Here is a 25,703-nt window from a genome sequence, read left to right on the forward strand (position 1 = left end):
AGGAAAGCTGTAAAGGTGTATGCGAACTTGGAATTTTTCCTGGATTTTGTAGTTATAAAATACTGGAATTTAAATCCCTTAATCTGTTATTGTTATTTAGTAATGTAGCATGGATCTTCAATGAGGTAAGAAAGTGCAAAATTCAAAAGATTGGAGAGAAAACGACTGGAGCGGCACCTGAAGTCTGTGGCTGGGTTTTAAAAGGTGTTTCGTACCAAGAAGACAGCTGTAAAGATGAAAGAGATGAGTGCAACTTAAGGTCATTTCTAAATTTTGATCCAAGACGGATTCCAGTAGTAAGTCAGTGGTATAAAAGGCTAATCAGAGTTTAGTTTTTCATTTATACTGGCTAAATGTTGTACAGTAGCGTAGATGAGCCTGTGATGGAGGTTATCAGTAGTCCACGAGCCATCAGAACATTGTGCTGAAACCACTGGTGTTAAATAGTTGAAGATCTGCCCATAGTTGAAGATGTGCAGACAACCAAAACAGAAGTCGCAAATGGGCATACAGATGCGAGCTGAATTTGGTGAAATCAAATTGTTGTAACAAGATGGTACAAGGTGGTCCCTCATTTGTCACCCCTTTTCCTGCTCCTCAGCCCTGTCCCCTAAGGGCAGGTGGTTGATAAATTATCCTTTTTTCAAAAACTGAGGGCCTCAGTTTAGAAACACAGAGAAGGGCTGCTTTGCATTAGAAATATGTAGTACCAAAATCCTGCAGTGAATTTAAGAATCATTATGCAACATCACTTATTTCCTGTGGCATCAGATTATGCAATTTCTGAGCAGAAGAATGCAAAGCCCTGGAAGAACACAGTAGCATTTTAGGAGATCCAAAAATACCTTACACAGGATAGAGGAAGCATTTATGTATGTAGCGCTGAAAATACACAGTTATGTAAGCTGCTTATTTCACAAACTGCTCTTTGGAAAGCTGGCTAGCTAGCAGGTGAAACAGGAATCAATCTAGCTTTCGCTGAAATCAGCTGAAGTGGTCTTCCTGAATACAAGGGAGGGTGGATTGGCTTTTTGTCTGCCTTGTTCGCAAAAATGATTTTCTGCTTTTTTTGTTCCTTGTGCCAAAAAGAAGTGGATGCTTGATTTCTTCTTCCAAATCAAGCTCTCCTCCGCCTCCCACAAATCTGTGACCTCATATTGAAGGAGTTCCTAGCTTAAATATTTGTCTAGTGCTTGTGGAGTTTAAATCATTCCTGTGTGGAGAACCAGTGCAGATGCACAACTTTCATGTAGTGGTAAGAGTCAACAGAGTTGTTTTAAGGTGAAGTAAAGTCCTGGGGATTTATTAAATGTCTTTGGAGGAGTCAAGAGGATGTGAGAAAAGGGGATCTGGTCGATGCAGTCTATTGGAATTTTGACATGATTACTTGCCCAACACTCTTAAAGAAACTAACCAGCTGTAAAGTAATGGGGACACCCCTCTCACTGACAAATAATTGGTTAAATGATATGAAATTAGGGATAGAGAGAGCAGTGTTGAAAACATTTTCACTAAAAGAAGCTGTTGTGGTGGTTCGTTCTGGAGATTGCGCTACCTGTGCTCCTTACACCTGTGCTTCCTTTACCCAGGTCATTTAGGAGTATTCTAAAGCAAAAGCATTTGCAGAAGCAAGGCCTTCAGGATAAGAAACGTGCAAGGCAGTTGCAGAGAGTACTAGATGGCTCTCAAATTTGGATGATAAAATGGCAGTCAAATTTAGTGTTGATTACATACAGTTTAATTGTAACATCCCGTATGTGGGAATTAGGCTCTGAATTGGCTTTTACTGCTCTGGAATGAGATCTTGAGGTTGTATGAGATCTGTGGAAGTTAGATGAGCATCCTGAAGCATGCCTAGACATCAGATAGCATTGGAGGAATAGTTAGGAAAGAAATGAAGAACAAAACTGATCATTATGCCTTTGTACGCTTCTGTGGTGTGTCCACACTGGGGATTCTCTCTGTGGTTTCACTCCCCCATCTCTAAGATGATACAGAAGAAATGGGAAAGATGCTGAGAGGTGATCAAAGATACAGAGCAACTTTCCTAGGGTGAGTGAGTGGGTGGAGTGGGACTTCTCAGGCTCAGAAAAAGATGTTGGAGTGGAGGATGAGATGGTTCATAAAATCACAGCTGACATTATGATTAACAGGGTTCAGGTGTCCTTGAAACAGTGAGAACTTGTGGTATGAAGAATGAAATCAGCTGGTGAGAGGTTTGGTGCAAATAATAAGTTGGTGTTACCTTGTGCAACGTATGGTTAAGCTACAAAACCGCTTGCTGCAGCATAGCATTTACCAAAGGGTCCTGGTTCAAATGACACACTTGTGCAGGAAACATGCAGTGGCCTACAGAATAGAAAAATACCACGGTGTGCTGTTGGTGCACAGAGAGTGGGTGAGCTGCATGTCGTGGGGAAATTGGCTGGGGCTGTACCAGGGAGATTTCTCTGTCCTTGGTTTTCCTGCCTTGTTTTTTGGAGGCAGGAAACGGACAGAGATAAACCTGTCGTTCTTGTATGGTATGGGTTTTTTCTTATGGTGTGGTCCAGGTGTCACTTATTTCTACTCTGACGAGCTTAGATGGGATTTATAAGGTGCACAGCAAACCTCCAGCTGGCTCCAAGCACAGAGCTTGAATTCAGCCATTATGAGTATTTCTTGGCTGGTATACTGTACTATTTTTGTCACTGTCAGAAAGGGTTCAGACCAGAAAGCGAGACAGAGTTGTCTTTCTCACTGAGACAGCGACAGACAAAAGTACATTACAACTGTAAAATCACTTTTGCCAAAAACACTGAGTACCTATCTGAGGATAGACGGGGAATGTGTTGAATAAAGGTGAACATTAGTCAGCAGACACATGAGTTCAAGCTTCTGTTGTGATAGCACACGCAACATACGGTTACGTGTCCGTGGTCTCACCTGCTTAATGCCCGTGGCTGCGTCAAAATACACTGTTAACATTTTAGTATGACTCCTAGAGGTGTAAGCCCAAACGCACAGCTCAGGAAATGCCTAGGGAGTCTGCAGAAGTTAGTTATCTTATGTTGAGGTGCCATCCAAGTATTTCCCAAAGAAAGGAATTAAAAGTCTAGAGTCTAGTCTTATTCTGCAGTAGGTGCAGAAGTAATGCAGTGTGTATCTGACAACCAGAAATAACAGGGTGAAGCACAGGACGCCCCCTGAGTGTTACAACACCTTGGTTTACCCAGGTATGTGCTGCTTTCTTGTAGAGTAAGCTAGGGTACACGCATAAATGTGTTGAGATCAGAGCTGCTGCAGTGACAGTTGGAAAATCTTGTTGGTTCAGATGAAAGGTTTTCAACTGTTTTATCAGAAATTAACGATGTTTTGGCAACGTCACAGTTGTAATACTCGAAAATAAGGCAGGATCGTGGCTGAGTATCTGAGCAGGTGTGAGAGATGGGATGTGTGTTGTGATGTGGAAGCAACTTCCTTGAAGGAAGAGAGAGAGATCCAAACAAACAAAAAACCACCCAAGCAAAAACAACCACAAAACAAACAAAACAAGCTGTTGCCTTGGGCTACTTCATAGCTTAAAGATTCCCACATGCTGTGGGCTAGCTTAGTGCAGCTTCGTTTTTGAAAACCTAATAAAATAAAGCTTTTTCTTACATGAAAAAGGGAAGGCAAGGCAGAGCAATGCTGGGTGAAGCATCAGGATATGCTTGGTTACATTTCCTTCATCTGAGTAATACTACTTCAGAAAAAGTAAGAGGTTGCATTTGGCTGGTCAGTGTATCTCGTTCTGTATTAATATATCTGTTACCACAGGCTGTGTTCAGAACAACCATACAAAACACAAGCATGCGTTCCCAGTGATGTAAAACCGGACAAGTGCAGCGTAAGAGGAATATCCGATTCACTCGAACAGCACTTTCCTCACCAAGAGAATGTGAAAATAATACGCATTTTTTTGGAATCCTGTGGAATAAAAATGATGTGATTTCAAAACCCAGAGGTCAGAAACGAGAGCCAAAGCTGTGGTACTCGCCAGCACAGCAACTCTCGGTTCTTTCATGTGCTGAAGTTAGACCATGTGCCAGGTCAAGAGATCTTAGAAGACCTTGTGGCAACCTATTGTGAAAACTCCCTGCAGAAAGAGATAATCACCAGGGGCAGTAGAGCTGCAGGATGCGTATAGTGAGATAACTGTACTTTATAAATTTTTTGTATTTTTGTTAGATTCTGGAGGGTTTTAAAGTATTGTCCCAAGCCAGGAGCATTGTGTGAGCCTTGAGATGATATTCACATTAACTGCAGTTGCGTTATCAGTGCAGAAAGGTGTGTTTACTTTGCTGTACTTAATGTAGCAAAGAGAAAATCATGTTGAGTACCAGGAAAAGGTAAGGGAGCTCCAGGGTGCGAATGTAAGTAGTGCTGTAGACAGGAAGCCCCTCTGACCTTGATGCTTGCCCTTTGTCAGTTTGCTAGTCCTGCCCAGCAGCTCTTATTCAACACTTAACTGTAGATCAGTGGATTGCTTCTATTTCCTTTGTATGATGGAAGTGCAAGCACAGAATATGCTTGACTGTGTAATGTAATAAATAGAGTTTAAGGAAACTAAGTATTACTACAAGTGTGCTTATTAGGAAACCAAGTGGTGACTACTTTGTACTTACACAGCCTTTACAGTATACTAAGATTTTATTTGCGTGCTATGTCTAGAATTACGATTTGCTACTTGAGTTTTAGCACAGCTCTTCAAAGGAGAAACTTCAACCACAGCCTGTGTGCTTAACTCTGCCATGTCTCCAAACCCCACCGTTGCTTTGACACAGTTGTATCTGCTTGGCTCGTACAGGTAGTGCATGCTTTGGTGGCTCTGTGTGCATGAGAACACGCTCCTGGGGGATGCTTCCAGGGGCACGCAGGATCAGGCGATGTGAGAGCCTGTCTTGTGATAAGTGATTCACCCACTGGTGCTGCCTCACCTGATCTGTCAGTCTTCTAATAGTTGTAAACTGCAGTGCAGGCTGGCTGGCATGCTAAGGTGCAGTCAGTCTCTTTCTTCTTAAAAGAGGTGTGCTTTGTCCTGCTTTTTGTTGGGCATGGTGGGATTTTGCAGGGAAAAAAAGCTGTGCCCGGAAATGGAATCACAAAAAGTTGTGATCGTACAAAATTATACTGAGCCCTACATTTCCTTATAAACTAAAACAAATTTTTTAGCTGCAGAGTGCCTAAACTCATCAAAATAGCTCAAATCAGAGGTTCTGCCTTCAAGTCTGCTGTTGCAGAAGCACTTTATGAAATCTGAGTATCTTAACTATGCACACAGTCCTCCTACACATGCATGCAGCTTTCAGCTCTGACTTGGAGACTGCTATGGCAGAAGCGTTGGTAAGATAGAAACAGAATGCCACTTGTCTATGCTCTTCACTGTACAAGTTAAAGAGGCACATACCAATCATAAACATCCCAAACAGCAAACACTCTGTGTAAAATGAAACTTTAAACTTTCAATGAAACGTTTTTTTTCAGTTCAATATGAATGATCTCAGCCATATCCTCAGTACCGTGAACAAAGAGTAGGGGAGGCATGACAGTAAAGCTCGAAAAATTCTCTTTATCCCTTGTTTAAAGAGATGGCAAGGTCGAGGACAACCTTATTTGTTAGTGTTAAATCAAATTTTGCTGGGGGAAGAGGTGGTGCATTGCAGAATTTACTGTAATATAATATGATTAAAAAAAAAAATTCATTTTCCCAAAAAGTCAACATTGATGCGTTGTGGCAACCACTGCCTTCTACCCCCTGCTAACGTATCTGGACTACTTTACTTCACACAGGCCCGATACGGAATTGTTTTAAAATAAATGCTGCCTTCTCATGCTTTCAATGAGTTCACTACACCTCTGAAAAATCAGGCTGCTTATGTAAGTACCTAAATAAGTCTCTATCACGCTGGTTAGAAAACAATTCAGTAACTTTTGTGCACCTCCTGTCCCTTCCTCCTGACTTGATGAAGCAGATATAGTAGTATATACTATATATGCTCTATATACCGTACTTTATGATTATTATTTGAAACAGCTAGGACTTGGAGAAGGGAGGTTGATCTAGTAAGACAGACCTGGTGTCCACAAAGCTGGGGTTTTGTTCCTGGCTGTGGTATCAGTCACGGGGGCGATGTTGTGCTGGCCCTGCCATGGGCAGGAGGGAGGTTGAACCTGCTATCTTCCAGAGGTCCTTCTCAGCCAGAACATCTGATTTGGTGGCCAGCCTACTGTATCCAGCGTGGAAAATGCATACGGTTTGCCTCCACTTTGTCTTTTTCTTGAGAACAATAAAAAGGATTCTTTGTGCCTTTGCATTTTGTGCTGTATTGTCACCCTTATCTCGGTGGAAGGCTGTGGGCCTCTGTAGGGCAAATAATATCGGGGTACAAGAGAACTGAGGGTCAGGGTGGTCTGGTAGCTGCTGGCAGCACAACTTAAAAATGTTGCAGTGCCTCAGTAGCAGGATGAAAAAAAGAGGCTTAACTTCCCATGCAATGCTGGGAAATGCAGGGGGAGGCGCATATGGTGCTGATAATCCATCTAGAAACAAGGCAAATGTGAAAAGTATTCCAGGAAAGCTATTCTTTCTCTATTAAATCTACACAATCCAACATTCCAGAGTCGGGAAACTACGTGAAAAGGTAACAGCAAAATCCTGGATTTTTATTAGCTAGTGTATTTACAGAATCGTGTAAGAGTAAAATAATTTTATCCCCCAAGTCTGATTTAATCCTTAATGCACTTCCCATTGTTTAAACTTGAGGTATTTTGAGACACAGTTATCTCAAATTCTTGTTTTGGATCTCAGTTCAGAGATTTTTTTCAGGTGAAACTGAGACTAATGTTCTACTTACATTGCTTAACATGCTGTTTTGTAAAAAGCAGATTCCGCTCTGGGAACATTGGTCACACTTTGCTTTTGCATAAAAAAATCACTCGTCCCTTTCAGACCTCTGGAAATAGCAGGGGAGTGCCCAGGATTGCTGAGTTGGAGCTGGTTTGGTATTTTTCTGAAACTCTGTTCAGCTTTGAACTTTGCCCTTTTTCTTTGTATCAGCAACAAAATCTGTCATCATTTAACTCCTACTAGCGGTAACCGTACTGCAGCAGGCACCCTACAACTTCCCATGGCAGGGAGTCAGTCCTTTCATGCCCATCACAGGTATGTCAGGAATAATCAATTTCCAAGATTCCTGTTCATGTTGGTCAGCTCCTTTACCAGCATAGACTGTGATGCAATTTTGGACTCCCTTGCTATTTTGCTTTCCCTTAAAAAATTAAGTTTACAACTGAGATGACGTCCTTCTAGTAAAGCTCTTATGTGTACCCCGCGTGAGCAGGTGGACTTAAGGGGATGTGGAAACAGGCTCTTGGCTGTTCCCATTTGACGCTGCTGCAGAGGGACTGAAGCACAAGGCATCAGCTTTTCACACACCAAGCTGAAGTTCTTATCTTTAATCTCTGTAATGACCTCATCTTGAGAATTTACGGGCCTGAGCTGTTCCCTTGCGATTGGTTGCATGGAGCTGGCCACCTCTTTCTTCCCTTCAGTGCCTGTTTGCAGAGCTCGGGACTTTGCACCAACTGTAACTGATCTTCCTTCTTAACAAAATAGGTTCTCTTACTGCCATTTTCCCCCTCTAAACTTCATACGGGATTTAAGGTCGGACTTTGTCCTGTTATGGGCTGCACATGCTTAATGGCTTCAGGCACAAGGTTAGGCTTGTCCCAGGAGGGGCTCTGCCCACCCTGGTGGGGAGCCAGCGCAGCGCCACAGGACCCTCGGCTGCCCCCCAGCTCTGGGTGCAGGCTGGCTACACTGAGAGGTGGCACGAGGCTGTCTCGTGGAAGGGGGAGCTGCAGTGGGGCACGGGGCAAGAGCAAAGAGATGGGGGGACTTTGAGGAGGAGGCACCAGCTCTGAGTTTATACGCAGGGTGCCAGGGGATGCAGCAGAGCAGGAGGAGGAGCTCGGCGGGCTGGCGGGAGGAGGGAGATGAGAGGCGTGCACTGTTCCTGGGGAGTTCTGTAAGTCTTCAGTGGTTTTGAGGATAACATGGTTAGAGAATGTAACGCCTTGCTATATTGACCTTGATGGTATTGAACTGAAGGATTAGCATGGCCACGACTTGGTGGGCCTCTGAGGGAGCAGGTACAACCACCCCTTGGTGGATTCAGGACACAGTATCGCTGTGCTGTGTTTCTCTAACGCCTCGTCTCGGGGCTTTGCAGAGGAATTCTGAGTCGGTGAGCTGCACCAGACCCAGAAGCAGTGACTGCACTCAGACTGTGCCTGAGCTGGAAAACACCTGAGGATCAGCTTCAGTCTGAGAAGGGCTGTGTACTAATCACAAAGGGACCATTCTGTGCTGCAGACTGTCTTTCACAGCTCTGACCTTGAGGCTTTTGTGTATGACTAGTGGTGTTTGTTTACCGGGCAATTCCTGCTCTAGGTTACTGAGAGTACTGTGCCAGTGGAGTTTCTGTAGGAATAATTTATTTGCTTCTTTGAGGGCAGTAAGTATTTAATAAGTATCAGCGGTTGTCTGGTCTGGCTAGTTAATTATCAGCTCACCTCTCAAAAGTGTACGTTGTGAAAACACTTGAGTAAAAATCTGAAAGTTGTTCTTTTTTCTCTCATTCCAGGTACTGGGTCCTCATGTCACTAATTCTCTAAGTACCAACTCTGACCATCTCCTTGATGCACACTCACGGCATCATGGCCAGTACTCAGGAGCGTCTGAGCTTGTCTTCCTCTCCAAACTCGATTGGCAAAGCTTTCTGTGAAGATAAAGACTTTGGTAGGGTACACGATGAGCATGGACCTACGGGAAACCACCCATCCCCCGAGCTCATAGAGGATGTGCGTGAGAAGGGCTTGCTGCAGGCAGACCTCATTGAGAACATGAGCAGCCCGGTCACTGCAGCAGTGCTGACCAGCATCAGCGAGGACTCTAGGGACCAATTTGAGAACAGCGTGCTGCAGCTGCGGGAGCAGGATGAATCTGAAGCAGCCATTCCTCAGGGCAACAGGAGCACTATGGATGGAGAGAGCAACAGCGGAGCAGACGACGTCAAAGTCCAGTTCAACAGATCAGGCAGTGGGAGCGGTGGGTTTCTCGAGGGACTCTTTGGTTGTCTGAGGCCCGTGTGGAACATCATAGGCAAAGCATACTCCACAGACTACAAACTGCAACAGCAAGGTAAGTAGGGAAGATGACCTTTGTTTCTTCTGGGGCAGTGTGTGAAGATGTGGAAAGAACCAAGGGCTTTTTCTCAGCTTGTTGTGTGACCATTTTGCCACACTCAGCACTGTAATGGGTTTGCAAAGAGAAGTCCTGTGCTGCACAGCCTACAGCTCTCATTGGTAGCAACGGCTGCAAGGGACAGCGTGAAAAATAAACTCATATTCTGAGCCAGGCCTTGGGCTGTCATGACAAAGTGTGAATCTGAACCAGGTATTTTTAAAGTGAGGAACAGAAAGAACTGTTGCAAATGGGGGATCAAGCCAACTACTTAATTTCTGCACTTTTCTCATGCCAGGTGAGCTTGACGTAGGGACGACTTCTCCTGCATGTGCACAAGGGTTGTCTCCAGTTGACTGCCACATAACAGAAATATTGCTTCTCTATGGGCACGTTACATGGGAAAAAAAATACATGTTTATTTCTGAAAAATGTAATTTGGGAATAAGCTACGTCCTAAATGCTTGCATATGTGTATCCTTAGGGGCTACTGAAAGCTTAAGAGCTGAGTATGCTATGCCTTCGGTGTCCAATTTCTCCCCTAGCACAGGGGGAGGGAAGTGGCAGATGGGGAAAGAACAAGCTGTCATTTGAATTAAGGAGCTGAAATGGGTGAGGTGTCAATAGGAACAGCCTGGCCACCACACCACTACCGTGGGGTAGAAGCCTCCTGTGATCGTGACTCAGTTTAAATCAAATGATTTTCTGGCATAGACAAGTTACAGGTTTTCCAACCACAAATCTTATTGTTAGCAGCTGACATTGTTCGTACCTACACCTACAGACCGGTTTGTTGGGGAGCAGTTCCTAAGCTGAGGTAACAGCACTGTTAAATAGCATGTTGGGTGAATCTGGCTGGAAATAAACTGACAGCTTCTTCCAAGAGTCAGTCACTTCCAGTCCTTAACTCTGAGCAGGGAAATCCTCCTGCATGCTGCAGAATGGCAGGTGTCCTCCTGGGCAGCAGCCCCGGGGGTACTGCAGGCAGAGCCCTGCTGAGCAGTGCTGTGTGCTGAGCAGTGCCCTGGCTGTGCTCGCAGTCCTTCTGCAGAGGAGGTTTGAAGTTTTGTCCATGTGCTTGAAACTTGGTACGGCACACCTGAATGAGTCTATAAATATTGGAAATGCACTGGAGTCTATAAACTACTGGAAGGATCGCACAATATGCAGAGTCAGATGTGGTGAGTTCTGGAAGAGACGGAGTCTGGTTGGAACCTCCTTTGTAAAGGAAAACGAGCTGCTGAGCAGTCAGGTATCTGGAGGAGGCGTGATATCGGTATGTCAGTGTTATGCTGCTTTGGGTTGTAATACGTTATATTACAATCAGTATTTTTCAGTGAAGCTGAAACTTTTGAATGAGATGACACTTTATATATCAGTAGCTATTATACTCTTTATATTGTTAAACAGTCCAGGTTTGCATCAAAAACTCAATGAGAAGAACACAAAGCTTAATGAATATATATATATGTTTTAAAATTAATATTAATAATTCCATTATTTCAGCCCCTAATTTCTCTCTGTTTTGTTTTATTATTATTTGTTCAGAGATTTTTTTTTTAATGTGGTATTTGAGAGCAAGAAACTGTTTCTCTGTGCAATCCTTCACAAAGGAAATCCTTGTTCTAAATTGCACTGATGCATGAGTATCACGCTGCAAGTGCAACTTGCCCACAGCTTTCTAGATCTGTGCGGCGCTTTCTAGAAGTCTGGACACTTCATGTTGCAGAGCTGCATTGTCTGCTTACAGTGATCCTATGAATATTGCGTGTGAGCACTGTCAAGACTTTTCACCAGGTCAGACTGGGGCTGTGGGGCCATCCTGTGCTTGCACATGCGTGCAAGCTCAGATGGTGGCTTCAGGAAAGCTACCTGGGAAGCAAAGAGGTCGTATTTTGCATATAATTGGGGCAGCGGATGCACTGGAGACCAGTGGTTTAATAAGTGCCTTGGTGGCCCATAGGGGACGCTTCCTTTTGTATGACAGTCGCTAATAAAAAAGATTGAAGCACTAACTAGTGAAAATGAGCAGCTGAGAGCATTGTTGTGTTTAGGGGATGTATTTAGAGCTCCTCTTCTCACTACAAATGTAGTGTGCCATTCTCAGTGCCACGAGCATGTTCAGAGCCAGAGATTCGTGGATGCTTCGCAGTTTGTCGTTGCCATTAGGTGCTTCCTCAAAGGGCAGTTCTGAAATGGCCACAGATGTGGCAAGGCTGAAGAGTAATCTGGGTCAGCTGTGTGTGGCCTATGTGGTTTAGCTGCATCTTCAACATCTTCACTGTCATAAGGGAGAATGAAAGGACATTTCTCTACAGATTTGCTCTGGTGGCGTTAGATGACTACTAGTGTCTGGGGACAAAGCTTTTAAAGCTGGTTCTGTGCTAAAGCTTGAGGATTTTGTCAGAATGTTTATACTCTGCTTTCCACATGATCTCATTCCTGCTTATTACTTCCATGTTGGTACACTTCATCAGCTACGTGCAGACCACCAGGTTGGTATCCAAAGTATGGGATTTTTTTACTCTTGTCCTGTTTAGCAAGAGCAGAACAGCTTCAAGGTTCGTGTTTGTGCAGCCTTCTGTGTTTGGAGGCTGCGGAAACACCCCTGGCCCTTTTGGCAGCATAGGGATGTATGGTACAGCCTTTCGTTCCCCCGGGAACTTATTTACAGCTCGGGGCTGCTGCCACAGGTCTGTGCAGATGGTTTGTTGCCTCTTCATGAAGCAACTTCATTAAGCCAGAGGAGCATTCTGTTGCTAATCCCGGAGCAATGGTTTGTGTTGGGCTGAATCACCACTGTGCTATGAGTCTGGTGTGGACCTTCAGGCATGGGCATTGCCGGTAACTGCGAGTCCTTGCTGTGGCTCACCAGCAGCTCTGCTCCCCTGCCTGTGTCCCCTTCAGGCAGCTGCTGCTCCTCTGGGAGCACAGGTTGCCCAGGCATGAGGATATGGGTGCCATAGTGGGGCGGTTGCACACGGTAAGAGAGAAGTAAGCTTCATGCCCTTTACAAATGCCTGTTACCGAGTCCGTGTTGCCTGCCTTGGGACTTGGTGGGTGGGGGAAAAGAGTAAGAAAACCAGCTGTAATGAGATTCCCCATTCTCTTCAGGTTGAAATTATTCCCTGCCTTTCCTCCTTAGCATTCAAGATGGTCATCAAGAAGAGTGTTTCTGTGCCTTTCTTCTTCATGGTAAGGTGGCTAGGTTGTGTTTTGTAAGGGTTGATTAGACTTCCGAGCCATTTCCTTTGGATTAAGAGTCAGTTCTTCAGGTGTTGCTCTCACCTTCCGTTTCACAAGTTACACGGTTGCCTTCATTCCCATATAAGCCCGGAGATCAAGGTGCTTGTTGAAGTGTGCGTGTGGTTTTTTATAAAGCAGAGATGCTGCTTGTCGTGATGCCAGTGCTGGCGAGCAGCCAGTGCTAGCAAACAGCAAAAATTTGCTTCAAATAGATGGCTCGGCTGCTCCTGCGTTTCTTCCCCTTGGGATACAGATTACCATCATTCTACTCAAATGGTTCTTAATCACCTTAGAAACGCAAGCTCTTGCGTAATGCCAGCTGCTATTGTGCTTTAATTTATTTAAAGGAAGTGTCCCACAAGTTCGTGGAGGTCCAGAAGGGCCTGGAATACAAACTGCTCTGTGCTGGTAGGAGATGTCCTCGGCTCTCTCCTGCTGGGAGATGTGCTAGGAGAGCTGTAGCGAGCCCTGGGCCTGGGCAGCCCCATGGGGTTTGGCCAAGCAATGCCATGGGCTGCTTGATCAAACTGGCAGGGATTAGTGTGTCCAGATGTGTCTCCTGGCCACTCTTCATGTCATCTGAAGTGTTGTTCTCATGGACATCCTGACTTGGCTAGGGTTCGTTGTCATAGCCATGCACCCAAAGTCTTGCATCTGGTTTAGGCAAGTCCTTTTCTGTTTCGAGTTGTTGGTTGGGATCCGAGAGCTCGGCATCACCTTGATGTGCCTGCCCCACAGAAGTGCTGCGGCTGGCACACCGTCATTCACCATCCTCTGCTTCATGGCCTGCTCAGGATGCTTTGTGCAGGCCAAGGAGGGGCTCACAGCCTGCTCTGCACGTGCTGTGTATGGCCACAGCTTCCTGCTGGGTGCAGCTGGGGTTGTGTCCAGTCCTCTCTTTTGCAGTCTTGCCCATTGCCCCTCAGCAGAGCTGATCTGACCTGGTATTTTTAATACCAACCCTTGTCAGGCTGCTGTCCTCAAGGGAGGTTCCTGGGAGCAGCAGGAGCACGTGTATAAGGTAACTTGTGTGCGTTTTTTCAGTTGGCAAGTTTAGGTTGTAGGTTTGCACCACAGATGCTAAAACCCTGTTTTTCCCCTGAAGGTAACCCAGTGTTCTCCACCAGCCTCAGTTTCATTGGGAAGCTTTTTGGTGCTTGTTCTGTTAGGGAAGCCAAATGACTCCCTGGCTGTCCCAAAATGTTGTATCCTATTCCTGTTCAGCGAACTTCTCAGAGCAGGGGATTTCTGTCTGACTGTTGCATTGCCTTAGGTGTGGTTTGGCTCTGTGCTCCTGAGATGCTCAGATGCAGGATGCTTCGCTGGGTGACTGTGTGATCCTTCTCTGCTGAAACCTCTTCCCTGAGCCATGCCCCCGGTGTTCAGGCTGCAGCTGGGATATAGGACGGGACACATCACGGGTATTCCTTACCAAATAAACACTAGGTGACTCTGCAGGAGGGGCTGGTGAACTTCTACTAACTTTGCTTACAGTCTCCGTCTGTGCCATCGCAGAGGATAACAGCTAATGTTAAGGGACCTGACCTGCTCCTAATGGGTAGCAGTATAGGTTCCCAGTGCCACTCCTGAACCTGGGCCCTTCAGGGAAGTAAATGACAATGTTGCATGCTTTGTACAGGAAAGGCAGTCTGATATGTAATGAAACAGCTATTTGAGTGCAGTGGAATAGTTTCCTTGTTGCCCACTTAAGTAACTTGTTCGTCAGCCACCACAAAACCCAAACTGTATTTAGCACCTTTCAGAAACAAGGTGTTTGTCAATTAAGTAGCAATATGTATATCTCAATTTCTTTATGTATGAATGTGTTCTCCTTATTTAAAGACCTGCCTTTTGATTAAATACCAATTTTAAGTGTTGTGACAAATGACTCAAGTTGTTTATTGAAGAAGAATGATTATGATTTTATAATGCTTGAATGTCCTGTGATCAAGGTAGCGCTAATAACATATTTCATGCATCGCTTCCTTGTAGTTTCTTAGCTGACAGACAGTTCTTGCTTCAGCACAGAAGTACACGTGCTGGTAGGCAATGCAGCCTTCCTGTGTCTGTCACGGCATCTTGTAAGTTGAGGATGGGGATCACCCGCTCAAACCCCCAGCTGTTACAGTGCGTTGCAGCCGAGAGCCACGTGCCCTCTCCTCTTCGTGCTTCTGTGCAATGTAAGGTTGTGGCTGGGTGTATCAGTACAAAAGCTAGACTTGTCTGCCAGGAGCCATGCTGAACTTTGCCCTGGAAGGTCAAAGGGTGTTTTTGCTGTTGATTAACAATGTTTTTTTACAGTTCAGTGAGCAGAGTGGGCGCTGGGGTCTGGCTGGGGGTGGGAGCAGGCCTTCCCTAGCCGTGCTGGGCGAGCAGTCGTGTGGTGATGTCTGAGCGTCGCAGGAGTGCTCTGAGGGAAAGCCTCGGATCGGGATCAGTCCCAGAGGAAGTTTAGCAGTCTGGGTTTTCCTTCAGTGGTGACAGTAATGGATGCTTCGGCACAGTCCCAGCTGCAGCCCTGGTAACCCCCAGTGGCCAGGGGCTGGATGAAACAAGACAACGCCGCATCTTTGTGGTGGCCTGAAATGGGGCTGCACAGGCCTGGCGTTCTTCTTTCAGAGATCAGGGGCTTAAGTGTTGCTTTTGCTGCTAAATAATTTATTCTCTAAACTTAAGCATTTATTGAGTTACAGTAAATACATTATTGCTTGCATTTTGTCTTGAGGTTGAGGTAATTTCAAGGTGCCTTGCAGACGGCAAGGCCTGCTGTTCTGGTGGGCACAACTTTCTTTAAGCAGTACAAGCAGCTTTCCTGGACAGCTCTGACAGTGCCCAAATAAGATATGTGCAAATACCAAAGGCGAGCAGTCCCTTAAGATATTTTTGCTTGTTTGACAGCAGGTATACACAAAGTTGGTGTGGGAAAGACCTGTTTCTGTGACCCGTAGTGGTGGTTAATGTGCTTTGTGTTGGGTAACTTGGTGGTTGCTGCTCTGGATTTTCCAACCTTCCACCTCTGACTTTCTTTCTGATTTATTATTTTTGATCTGTTTCTAGGGGGAAAAAAAATCAATTTTTTTTTTTTTTTTTTTTTTTGTGAATTATGAATGCTAAATGCTTCTTCTCATCCATGCTTTTCAATGGGGTCATACAGTTAATAACAGGTACCGTCATCCTTCAGTCTTGGAGTAGAGGATCCGCTCCCTAATCTGCCAGCCCATTGTCCCTGATACATGAAACTGCTGCCTGCCACATCAGAGTGGCTCGCCCAAGTGTTTGGCAGTGGTGGTGAGCTCTTGGAAAAAGCCTCTGGAGGTTGAGAAGGGACAGCCTGGAGGCAACTGCGATGCGAGAGGAGCTGGAGGAAAGGGCTGCTGGGGCTGAGCATCTCTGTACTGGGAGGAGATGCCATCTCCCAGCCCCAAAAATCCACCTTGAGCTGTAACAAGGGAGATGGCAGGTGCTGTCTCAGTGTGGTCTTATAGCAGAGAGTTTTTTGGTCTTGCTCCTTCACGCTGCTCCCTTTGCCTTTGCCTAGATACCTGGGAGGTCCCGTTTGAGGAGATCTCGGAGCTGCAGTGGCTGGGCAGTGGCGCGCAAGGAGCTGTCTTCCTGGGCAAATTCCGGGCGGAGGAGGTGGCCATCAAGAAAGTGAGAGATCAGAACGAAACGGATATCAAGCACCTGCGGAAACTCAAACATCCTAACATCATTGCCTTCAAGTAGGTTGTGAAGTTTGTGAGAAACATACCCAGCACTACCTCTGTCCAGGAAAGAGCCGTTTGTTATGGCTGGGCAAGCTTTTAAATCCAGGAACTAAGTTACATTGACTGCAGGACAAAATGGGTGGTGGTGTTCTTTGCTTCCTTTCTTAAATCATTGCACATTGTTGTGACAGCAAATATGTGGACACCGTCCCCACCCAGTGCTGCACTTTGCACTTGGGCTCACTTTGTGTGCAGGCTCACGAAGTGCTTGCTCTGAACCCTATGAACCCACAGCTGTAGGAAATTGAAGGAAACAAATTGTCACAAATTGGGTTCCTTCTGTGCCAAAGGGTTCCCCTTCCTGTACAATAAGGAGAGCTGTTAGCAGAGCCTTGCCCAGGCAGGGTAAACAGGTTACTCTCCTGCCCCTTGGCTGCTACCTCTGAGAATTGCTCTGGGATTTGTAGCTGTCCTGATTCTCACTGGATATGTGTTTCCTTTAACAGGGGAGTTTGCACTCAAGCCCCATGCTACTGTATCATCATGGAGTATTGTGCACATGGACAGCTCTATGAAGTCTTGCGTGCAGGCCGGAAAGTCACTCCTCGGCTGCTTGTGGATTGGTCCACTGGGATCGCTAGCGGGATGAATTACCTGCACCTTCACAAGATCATCCATCGAGACCTCAAGTCACCAAAGTGAGTCTCCAGCTACTTAAACATTCCCCCAGTTGTGATTGCCTGTTGTTCTTGAGGAATAGTTTAAAGTTATGCCTTTTTTTTTTCTTTCCACTTTGACTCATAGCTAATGAGTGAAACTAATGAAACTTGTGGCACTCTCCTCCTGTGCTGGAATTTGATAAGACTGGAAATTTTACCGATTGCTTATGTGGGAAGTAGCAGTTGGGAAATATTTCCAATGATTTGATGGTGTCTGGTCCTCTTGGAAAATGGAATATTCTTTTGCCTTCTGCTTTTTTATTTTTTTTCCATCTTATTTGTTTTGTCTTTCCCTGCTTTTCTGGAAATTTCTGCTATCTGTTGCTTTCCAACTGAAGCTATGTCTAGCTGCTTATATCCTTATTCCCTAGATATTTTTTTATTGCTCCTTTAGCCTGTGACAAGACTGACAGTGTGTTAGGTTGAGGCTTTTAAATGTTTTACAGTTTATTGAGGTAGAGCTTTACTAAAACTTTGAAACGCTCCCAGATGAAGTACATTTTCAGTGACTTCTTAATTTGCAGGTTTTTTTTTTTTGACTTGTAGAATTTAGAATAGTTGAGAGACAAAAAAAACAATCACCCTAATGGAGTGTTTTCACCAGTGAAAATGCAGAGTCTTTTTCTTTGTACTGTAGTCATAAGCAGCAAGGCCTCCTCAATTGTTTGTATTGATTAGGAAGTGATTCATAGTGGCTCAAGACAACTCGTAAGATGCTGATTTCTTGTTTTCTTTTCTCCAGTGTTTTAGTTACACACACGGATGCAGTTAAAATCTCAGATTTTGGTACATCTAAAGAACTTAGTGATAAAAGTACAAAAATGTCTTTTGCGGGAACTGTGGCTTGGATGGCCCCAGAGGTGATACGCAATGAACCAGTCTCTGAAAAAGTGGATATCTGGTGAGTATTTAGTATTGTTTTATTTGAATACCTTCACCTGCTATTTAACCACTTGGTTCTCCCAGCACTTACTTATTCAGTACTCTCTTCTTAGGGATGGGGATAGCTTGCGCTGTCATTGACTATTCCTTTCTACATCTGCCTAGTGTCCTGAACACTGTTGCTGAACCATGGGCTGTAGCAGAAAGAGAAATGACTTGTGTGTGTACAGGCTGTGTGTTAAGCCCCGAGGGTCCCTAATGAGACTCAGTGCAGACTGTTTGTATCCTGCAGAGTCCAAAGTAAACAAATGCAACAGTTCCCTCGGTATCCAGACCAGAGATTTCTTCCGCTAGTGGTGCCTCATCAGCAGCTTCTGCAGCCAGGGTGTCTTTTACTCGCATCCTATCCTGATCATGGACACGCTTCAACTGTAGAAATGCCTCTACTCTGCCAGCTTGAAGGGTCCAAACACCTTTTGCTTTCTGCATGCTGGACTTGGCTGCAATGTGTACAGCCACGGGGTTATGGTCCCTCGAATCCAAGAGAGGAAATCAGGTTACATTGTAGGAGGCTTGAACATTGATTTCCACCCCATGCAAAATGCACTCTTTTGTCCAAATGATCAAAAGGGAAGGTTCAGGTCTCCACACTACTAACAATGCTTGAGATAGAACCAAGCCTTGGGGCTCCTTTGGGATGCCTCTGCAAAGATTTTCAGGGTTCCTCGAGGGAACCACGTTTCTGTTCCTGCCTTGTTGTTTCTGCTTATTGAATGGTAGTAGGCAGGACAAATGCCCTTCTCCCCCTTCTACAGCCATGATGAATTTTCCTTTTTGTGGCTTTCGGCTATGAATGCTGCCGTGTTGCTTACATTGTGTGCAGCTGCAGGTCAAAGCCGTGGGTGGGTGGCTCAAAGTGTGAATGAAGTCAGTCAACTGCCTACTGCTGCTGCTTCAATGCAGAGCTGGGCTGTGACTTCAAGTCAAGGCTTCCTGTAGGGAAAGGGAAAGTCAGAGTCTTCCAGCGTGTGATATACAGCTCTTCTTATGCCTGCAGAGTTTTGTGTGTTCATTTCGTGCAGATGTAGCAGGCTGCAGCATAGCCAGCTCTTCTGGGAGAAACTCTTGTGTTTTCTTTCCGAAACAATCCATCCACCATTTGTCTTCTGAGCCCCTCCTTTAAAATCACAAGTTTGTTAAGAGGAATGCTGCTGTATTTCTACCCTCAGTTTTCTGTATTTTAGAGTGGCTTAGGTTCAAGAATGTTGTGTGGAGAATCATGTCCAATATGTGTATATATATATATACAAAAAAAAAAGCTGCTAGCTCTGCTGAGGACTGTGAGCACTCCTTGACCCCTTTTCTCAGTGATTTAGAGATATTGCTCCTTCGTGTAAACTTAGGGGTGGGTGCCGTTGGTCCAAATTCCTCTTCAGAGGATGCAGTGGTTATTGCTCAGCCTCATCCTCGACATCCATTCTTTGCCCAGGATGAGTAAAAGTGATGTTTGTGAATCTTGACAACAAATGAGAACAGTTCCTAAGCTGCTTATATGTCTGCTCTCTCTCATCCTTAGCAGCATGCTTAAAAAACAAAAACAACCTTACCAACCCTATAATCTTATCAAGAGTCTTCAAAATCCTTTGCCCGGTCTTAATCATAACAAAGCTGAAACCAGATGGGGTTTCCTGATAGCTCATCCAGACACCTGGGATCCCTCCTTTCCTGCAGCCCACAGAAAATTTTGAGGGAAATATGTTCCAGTTCTGCTTTTTTCCCCCCACATGATTTGAAACCAGTAGGTTCTGAATGTGTGACGTTTTTCACATGAAGGCCTGTTTCCTGACTGACAGTTGTTCAGACCCAGCCAGTTTGCCCCCTGGATGTTCTTCTGTAGTTAATAAAAGCAACTCGATACTAGTACAAGCCAGAAACACACTTCTCACTTTTCACCTGGTTTGACTCACCAGCAAGCTTGGCAGGGTCGGTGTCCCACAGACGGCTGGGGCACGCAAGTAAGGTGACACTTGTGTGTGTGAAATTGAGACACTTGTACCTCAGCCTGCCTCGCAGCCTGGTTAATGCGCAGTAAGTTGGTTCTCCACAGTATTTTGTTTACCTCTGTACTGACTGGCTTGATATGTCTTTGTTGTTTTTTGGGTTGAAGGTTGTAAATAAGCCAAAAGCTGTTTGCTGCTCTGAATTAAGGTCTTGATCCTTACTGATCATTTCACTAAGGAAGAGAAGCAAAGTGATTTTCTTACCTATGATTCTCACCTCTTGTAATAGGAGGTTCTTTCCTCGGCAATGTTCACTTAAAGATATTTTTCTCTTTGGCCTTCCTGTCTTCAGCACAAAAGAAATACCAGATGGGATTGCATGTGCTGGTACTGACTTTTACACATGTTGCATTTGTCTTGTTCCCATGTTGCAGTAGTTGTAGCCATGAGTTTCAAACTGTTGAAACATCCAGGACATCCATGGGTAGTTGAAGACACATAACAGCAAAGGGAACATTTGGTTAAGAAAATAAAGTTAAAAGACATGTATTGTTAAAGCAAAACAAAAACCCACCACCTTTGCTTTTCCCTGTGAGACTTAGCAGTTCTGTCTATCTTGTAGCAGATGATTTGTTCTTGACAGTAAAAATAGTCAACGGTCTATCTCAGCAGAGCAAACTTTCCTCTTCATTTAACAAGAGTAAGGTTCCATCTACATGGGAAAGCTTCTAATATGCTTCCTACTTCCAATGAAGTAGGAAGGGGTAGGTGTGAAAAACAGTGCTGTTTGGTGTTCAGTGCAGAACTGGGGCAGGGGAGGAAGAGTTACCTAGTGTGCGAAATAGCTACTCTTGGTTTAAAAGCTAGCTTTTTTTTTTTTTTTTTTAAACAGTGCTGCCCCTCCTTGCAGTTTCAGATCAGACATACCTAGTTCTCTTTTTCACCAAAGAGCAGTTTTTCAAGCTCCAGTTGTTTCTGTTGAACTGAATTCACATGGAAGTTTTTCTCCTGGTTTGTTTCTTTATCAGGTCGTTTGGGGTAGTTTTATGGGAGCTACTAACAGGAGAGATTCCCTACAAGGATGTGGACTCCTCAGCCATCATTTGGGGAGTGGGCAGTAACAGCCTGCATCTTCCTGTTCCTTCCACCTGCCCAGATGGCTTCAAAATCCTCATGAAGCAGACCTGGTAAGACCTTGAAGCCCACACAGACCTATGGCTCACCCTTAGCTCTGTCCAGACTCCCACTGAAACTGATGAAACCAGAATCAGAGCCCAGAGCACAAGGCTCTTAAGTACTCTCACATTTGTCAGAAGAACAATCAATTTTAACGTTTTAGATTCTGCTTCCTTATGGCACCAGGACTGGACTCAGGAAGGAAATCTGGAGTTCAGGGAAAGTAGGAAAAGACCTGTGTGGTTTGCTGGGCAGACAGGGCCAGGGAGGGCTCTGGCTGGCTCCAGAGTGAAAGGATATATACATTTTTTTTTTTTTTTTCTGAACACTCTGTGAACACCCTTTTAAAATGACTGTTCTTTGAACTGGACAGAGAGAATTTCAAACTGTATGTACGAAACCAGGTTTTTGCACATGTAGATATGGGAAATGCTTTCAGTTACTTCCATCTGCCAGATTAGAGTTGAAATTCCTGGTCTTGGGTTCTGTATTAATCGTTAACCTCTGCAATTGCATCTTGACACAGCATTTAAGTGATCTTCCAGCATTTTTCCACACTGAGTTATACCAACCATCCTCCCAAAGGTACAAAGGGAAGAACAGGCCAAAACATGTGTGGCTCTTTTAAAATGCCTGTTCACTCTCGTGATCCTGAGATACAGCAGTGCATGCTGTTGCAGTGTCTGTGCTGAGACGGATGCTCTGCCTGGCTGTGCTTCTGCGCATGGACGCAAAATGCAGGAGGCAGTTTTTGCAGCTCTGAGCAGTGCGTACATACACTTGTATCTCCACCTAGTGGAAGGAGGTGAAGAAGCTGTTTCTTGTCCTAAACAATGAGTCCATGCAGCAAGTCTGGAGCATGGATGCATTGTTTAGGACAAGAAACAAGCTTCTTCAGCCACCTCTCCCCTACAAATCACCTCCTTCCACTAGGTGGAGATACAAGTGTGTCTGGTGGTTCAGTCTTCAAGCTTGACTGCTGGTCTCTTAAAGATACAAAAGGATTTGTAATTGAGTAGGATCTCACACAGATGCTTGGTGTGTTACAATACTGTATAGGCTCAGGCACGTACTGTGTCATCACATAGTGTTTTTAGGTATCCTGTTATGCTGAATGTAAATTATTAGACTATCATCTCTACTAGATCGATTTCATTTCATTATCTGAATAATTTCCAAATCTTAAAATGGAAATAATCCATTTCTTCTTGCTTAACAAGTTAGGAGCAATTTCATCTTAGTTCCTATCTTTCAATTTGTGATCAAGTTTTCCTATTTTAAATGGCTTTCATCTTTCCCATTTCTGTAGGATAGATCAAACCAAAAGCAGAATAAAAAACTACTCTAGCACAATAAACTCACATTCTGCAAAGGACAAAACCTGAGAAGCAACTTTACTCTAATCTGTCAGCTGCTGCATTCAGAGAATTGATTCTAGTGAGAAATACTTTCAGAAGGGCAAGAGTAGCCAGCACTGTTAACCTGATCTCATGGTGGATATTTGTCTGTTTTGTTCCAGGCAGAGCAAGCCCCGGAATCGTCCCTCCTTCCGACAGACACTGATGCACCTGGATATTGCATCTGCTGATGTGCTGGCTACTCCTCAGGAAACCTATTTCAAATCACAGGTAACTGGGGAGTGGCTTTGGCCGTTGAGCAAGAGATAGCTGCAAGGGTCTGATTTCACAGGCTGCACCAAATACAGTAGAGGTCAAGACCCATGATTTCAGTTGGATTCCTGGGGAGAAGTGAGCTGATAGGTATTTTAAAATCTTTTACCCAAACTTTGACAAACTGAGACATCCACCAACATCAGTCAGAAACTCTGTTATCTTACGGAGTTCTCCTTGAGACCACTGACTTTAGAAGTTCTGCTCCCAGCTCTCCTCTGGTACAGGAGACCATGAGACTGTTGAGAGGAACCGTTGCATTTATAGTGAAGATGATCAGGGCAGCTATCGCAGGGCAATGAAGGTACTCTGGGACTCTTAGGGAGGATCAGAAAGTGTATGGTCTTTGAGATTCCTCTGAGTCCTACCCGGCTGCTGTCAAGCTGGGAATGAGAAAGGAACTTACCCCCTGGTGTATAGAGGATCTATACAGTGTATGAGAGAAAGCGGGTATGTTTCTTAAGGCTGCAAGAACCAGGGCTTTGAGGGGTAAACAGAGTTATGTCATCCTACTGACTGTCATCTTTGTCAAGCACATAGCTTTCCAAATCATCAGCCTTTCTGTTTTCTTCATATCCAAAAGGGAAGAAAATGTTGTCTTAGGATGGAAAGAGCTTTATGAGAGATTTATTTATTTTTTAGAAGGTACAGGTATATTTTAAATGATACAATTGAAGCACAAAATTGGAAGTATCAGTTTAAAATGCTGAAACTACATATGCTACAGTGTTACTTCTTTTAGCTGAATTACTTTGGGTAACATGTTTTCAACCCAGACCTGCAATTTTCTGCAGAAGCAAAGAATGTTGTACAAGAGTTTTTCTTTAGTGGAACCAGGGATCCCAATCCTTCGTAAATACCTGAGAGTAAATTGCTTCCCTAGGCTGAATGGAGAGAAGAAGTGAAGAAGCATTTTGAGAAGATTAAAAGTGAAGGAACTTGTATCCACCGGCTAGATGAAGAATTGATTCGTCGTCGAAGAGAAGAGCTGAGGTCAGTTGGTAGCCTTCCATGTGCCTTGCTGTCTTACCCAATCCAGCCTTCTCCAGCTAAATGAGCCCAGCTCCCTCAGCCTGTCCTGGAGAGAGACTGTCCCTGAAGACTGTCCCTGACAGCCTTCATTCCCCTCGTGTACTGAGGGCTCCAGAACAGGGCTTGGTATTCCTGGTGGCATAAATTCAGGCAGACTCAATATTCCTCATGAGTCCCGAATCTGAAGTTCCTGCAGGCCTGCTCTAGGCTTTGAGCACCGCTTAACTGGTGGAAAGCCACAGAGAAAGAAACAGTGGGAACTGTTCCTGCTCTTGGGCTGTCTGAACAGTTTTCCTCAGGCAAGAGAGGCAAAGGCTTGTGTGTTCACCAGGGAATGTTTCTGCCTGAGTGATAACTTGTGATAACAGTGCAGAAGCAAATTTCTTAGCAGGAAATGCATCTTGCAGTTTGCTGTGAGGTTTCTTATACCTGATATTTTGTTTGTATTCTTTGTTTCCAGAGAAGTGAACACAATTCAATTTATCATCCCACTGAAATTCATTGTGAACACTAGACCAACTTAAAAATGAAAGCAGAATGTTTATTTAAGAAAGCAAAGTGTTATCTTCTGTGATACAGACTTGCAAAGGTAGTTGTTGCAGAGAACCACCAAGTATGTCAAACCTGAGAAATCAAAGGAAGCACTTTTCAGTCAATTTGCTGTAGTTGTTGATCAGTGTTCCTTAGCCCCAACGAAGCTTTTGAAGGCCAGATCTTCCAGCTGTGGTTTGAAATGTCTTATGCAACTATACTGTAGCTGTAGGGACATGCTGCTTTATGTGAAATAAAAACTGATGACTTCTGTGCAAACAAGATGATTAGGACTTGGCTGAAGGGCTTATGGATGCATGAGAGGCATTTGCAGCTTCTCTAGTGAGAAGTGTTGCCACTCATTCAAGACTGTTAAACACTTTCTAAATCATATCATGATTTATTCATAGTATCAAGCTCTTAACCTTTATTTGCTGTTAGCTTTATTAGGAGTTCACAGACAGTGCCGTACTGCTGGCAGGTTTTACTTTTAGAAGGCCTTTTCCTAAACCACCTGTATATTTCCTTATCCTCCTTGTTCCACAGGCATGAGTCTCAGGAGCCATGATTTTTTTTCTGTTTTTCAGACATGCGTTGGATATCCGCGAGCACTACGAGAGGAAGCTGGAGCGAGCCAATAACTTATACATGGAGCTCAGCGCTATTATGCTGCAGCTGGAGGTCCGTGAGAAGGAGCTCATAAAGTATGTATCTATAGCAGAATGGTATGCCACAAGCATGGCAGTTTGCACACTGGAGAATAAACCAATGCTTCGTTTCTAAACTGTGCAGCAGCACTTGTAGATTTAGTGTCCCCTGGCATTATTTTAGAGCTAAACAAAGGGCTGGCAGGCAGAGATGGGCCCCTTATGAGCAGACCACTGCAGACCACTTAGTGCATGCATCTTTACACCGTGTTTACCAACTGAGAGACAGGCATCTTTCCCATTTGGTATTGGCATCCTTTGGCCCCTTTGTAAAGAGAAAAGCAGCGCTGTTTCTGGACTGTGTGCCAGGGCCATGTTCCAACTGCCTGATCTCTGCAGAGAGAATTTAGAAAATGACTCTGTCCTTTCCCAGAACAGCATGTTGTGTTGCACCCAGCCATAGCTGAGAAACAGGCACGCAGTGTGCTCATTGTACAGCTGTGTTTCTGTCCAGCAGGAGCTGCAGTTGGATAGAGAGAGAACTGGTCTGTTTTTCTCTTGTCCGATGTTTCAGGAGAGAACAAGCAGTGGAAAAGAAATATCCTGGGACTTATAAACGCCACCCAGTCAGACCAATAATCCACCCTAATACAGTGGAGAAGCTGATGAAGAGGAAAGGGGTCTCCCATAAACCAGGCAGCCAGACTAAACGGTAAGAAGTAACTACCTAATTTTGTGCTAGGTTCACATGTGCCTCTGAAACAAGCTGGCCAAGACCATTAGCAGGTTAGGGTCCTACTGTGCTGAGCATTGTATGCCCACATAGGG

At 44.6% G+C, this 25,703-nt stretch overlaps 1 protein-coding gene across 6 annotated transcripts in view; it reads left to right on the forward strand.

Moving 5' to 3' along the window:
- MAP3K13 (mitogen-activated protein kinase kinase kinase 13) overlaps positions 1–25,703 on the forward strand; it is a 72,442-nt gene that overhangs the window by 40,793 nt on the left and 5,946 nt on the right. For all 6 annotated transcript variants that reach the window (XM_084529867.1, XM_084529868.1, XM_084529865.1 and 3 more), the window contains 9 exons: positions 8,667–9,223; positions 16,050–16,233; positions 16,725–16,916; positions 17,680–17,838; positions 20,848–21,006; positions 22,515–22,623; positions 23,549–23,658; positions 24,816–24,932; positions 25,450–25,587. In XM_084529867.1, coding sequence (XP_084385993.1) covers positions 8,722–9,223; positions 16,050–16,233; positions 16,725–16,916; positions 17,680–17,838; positions 20,848–21,006; positions 22,515–22,623; positions 23,549–23,658; positions 24,816–24,932; positions 25,450–25,587 — 1,670 coding nt within the window. In that variant the 5' untranslated portion in view covers positions 8,667–8,721. The remainder of the gene's footprint in view (positions 1–8,666; positions 9,224–16,049; positions 16,234–16,724; positions 16,917–17,679; positions 17,839–20,847; positions 21,007–22,514; positions 22,624–23,548; positions 23,659–24,815; positions 24,933–25,449; positions 25,588–25,703) is intronic.

The sequence above is a fragment of the Aythya ferina genome (genome assembly GCF_964211825.1).
Source record: "Aythya ferina genome assembly, chromosome: 9".
Lineage (NCBI taxonomy): Eukaryota > Metazoa > Chordata > Aves > Anseriformes > Anatidae > Aythya > Aythya ferina.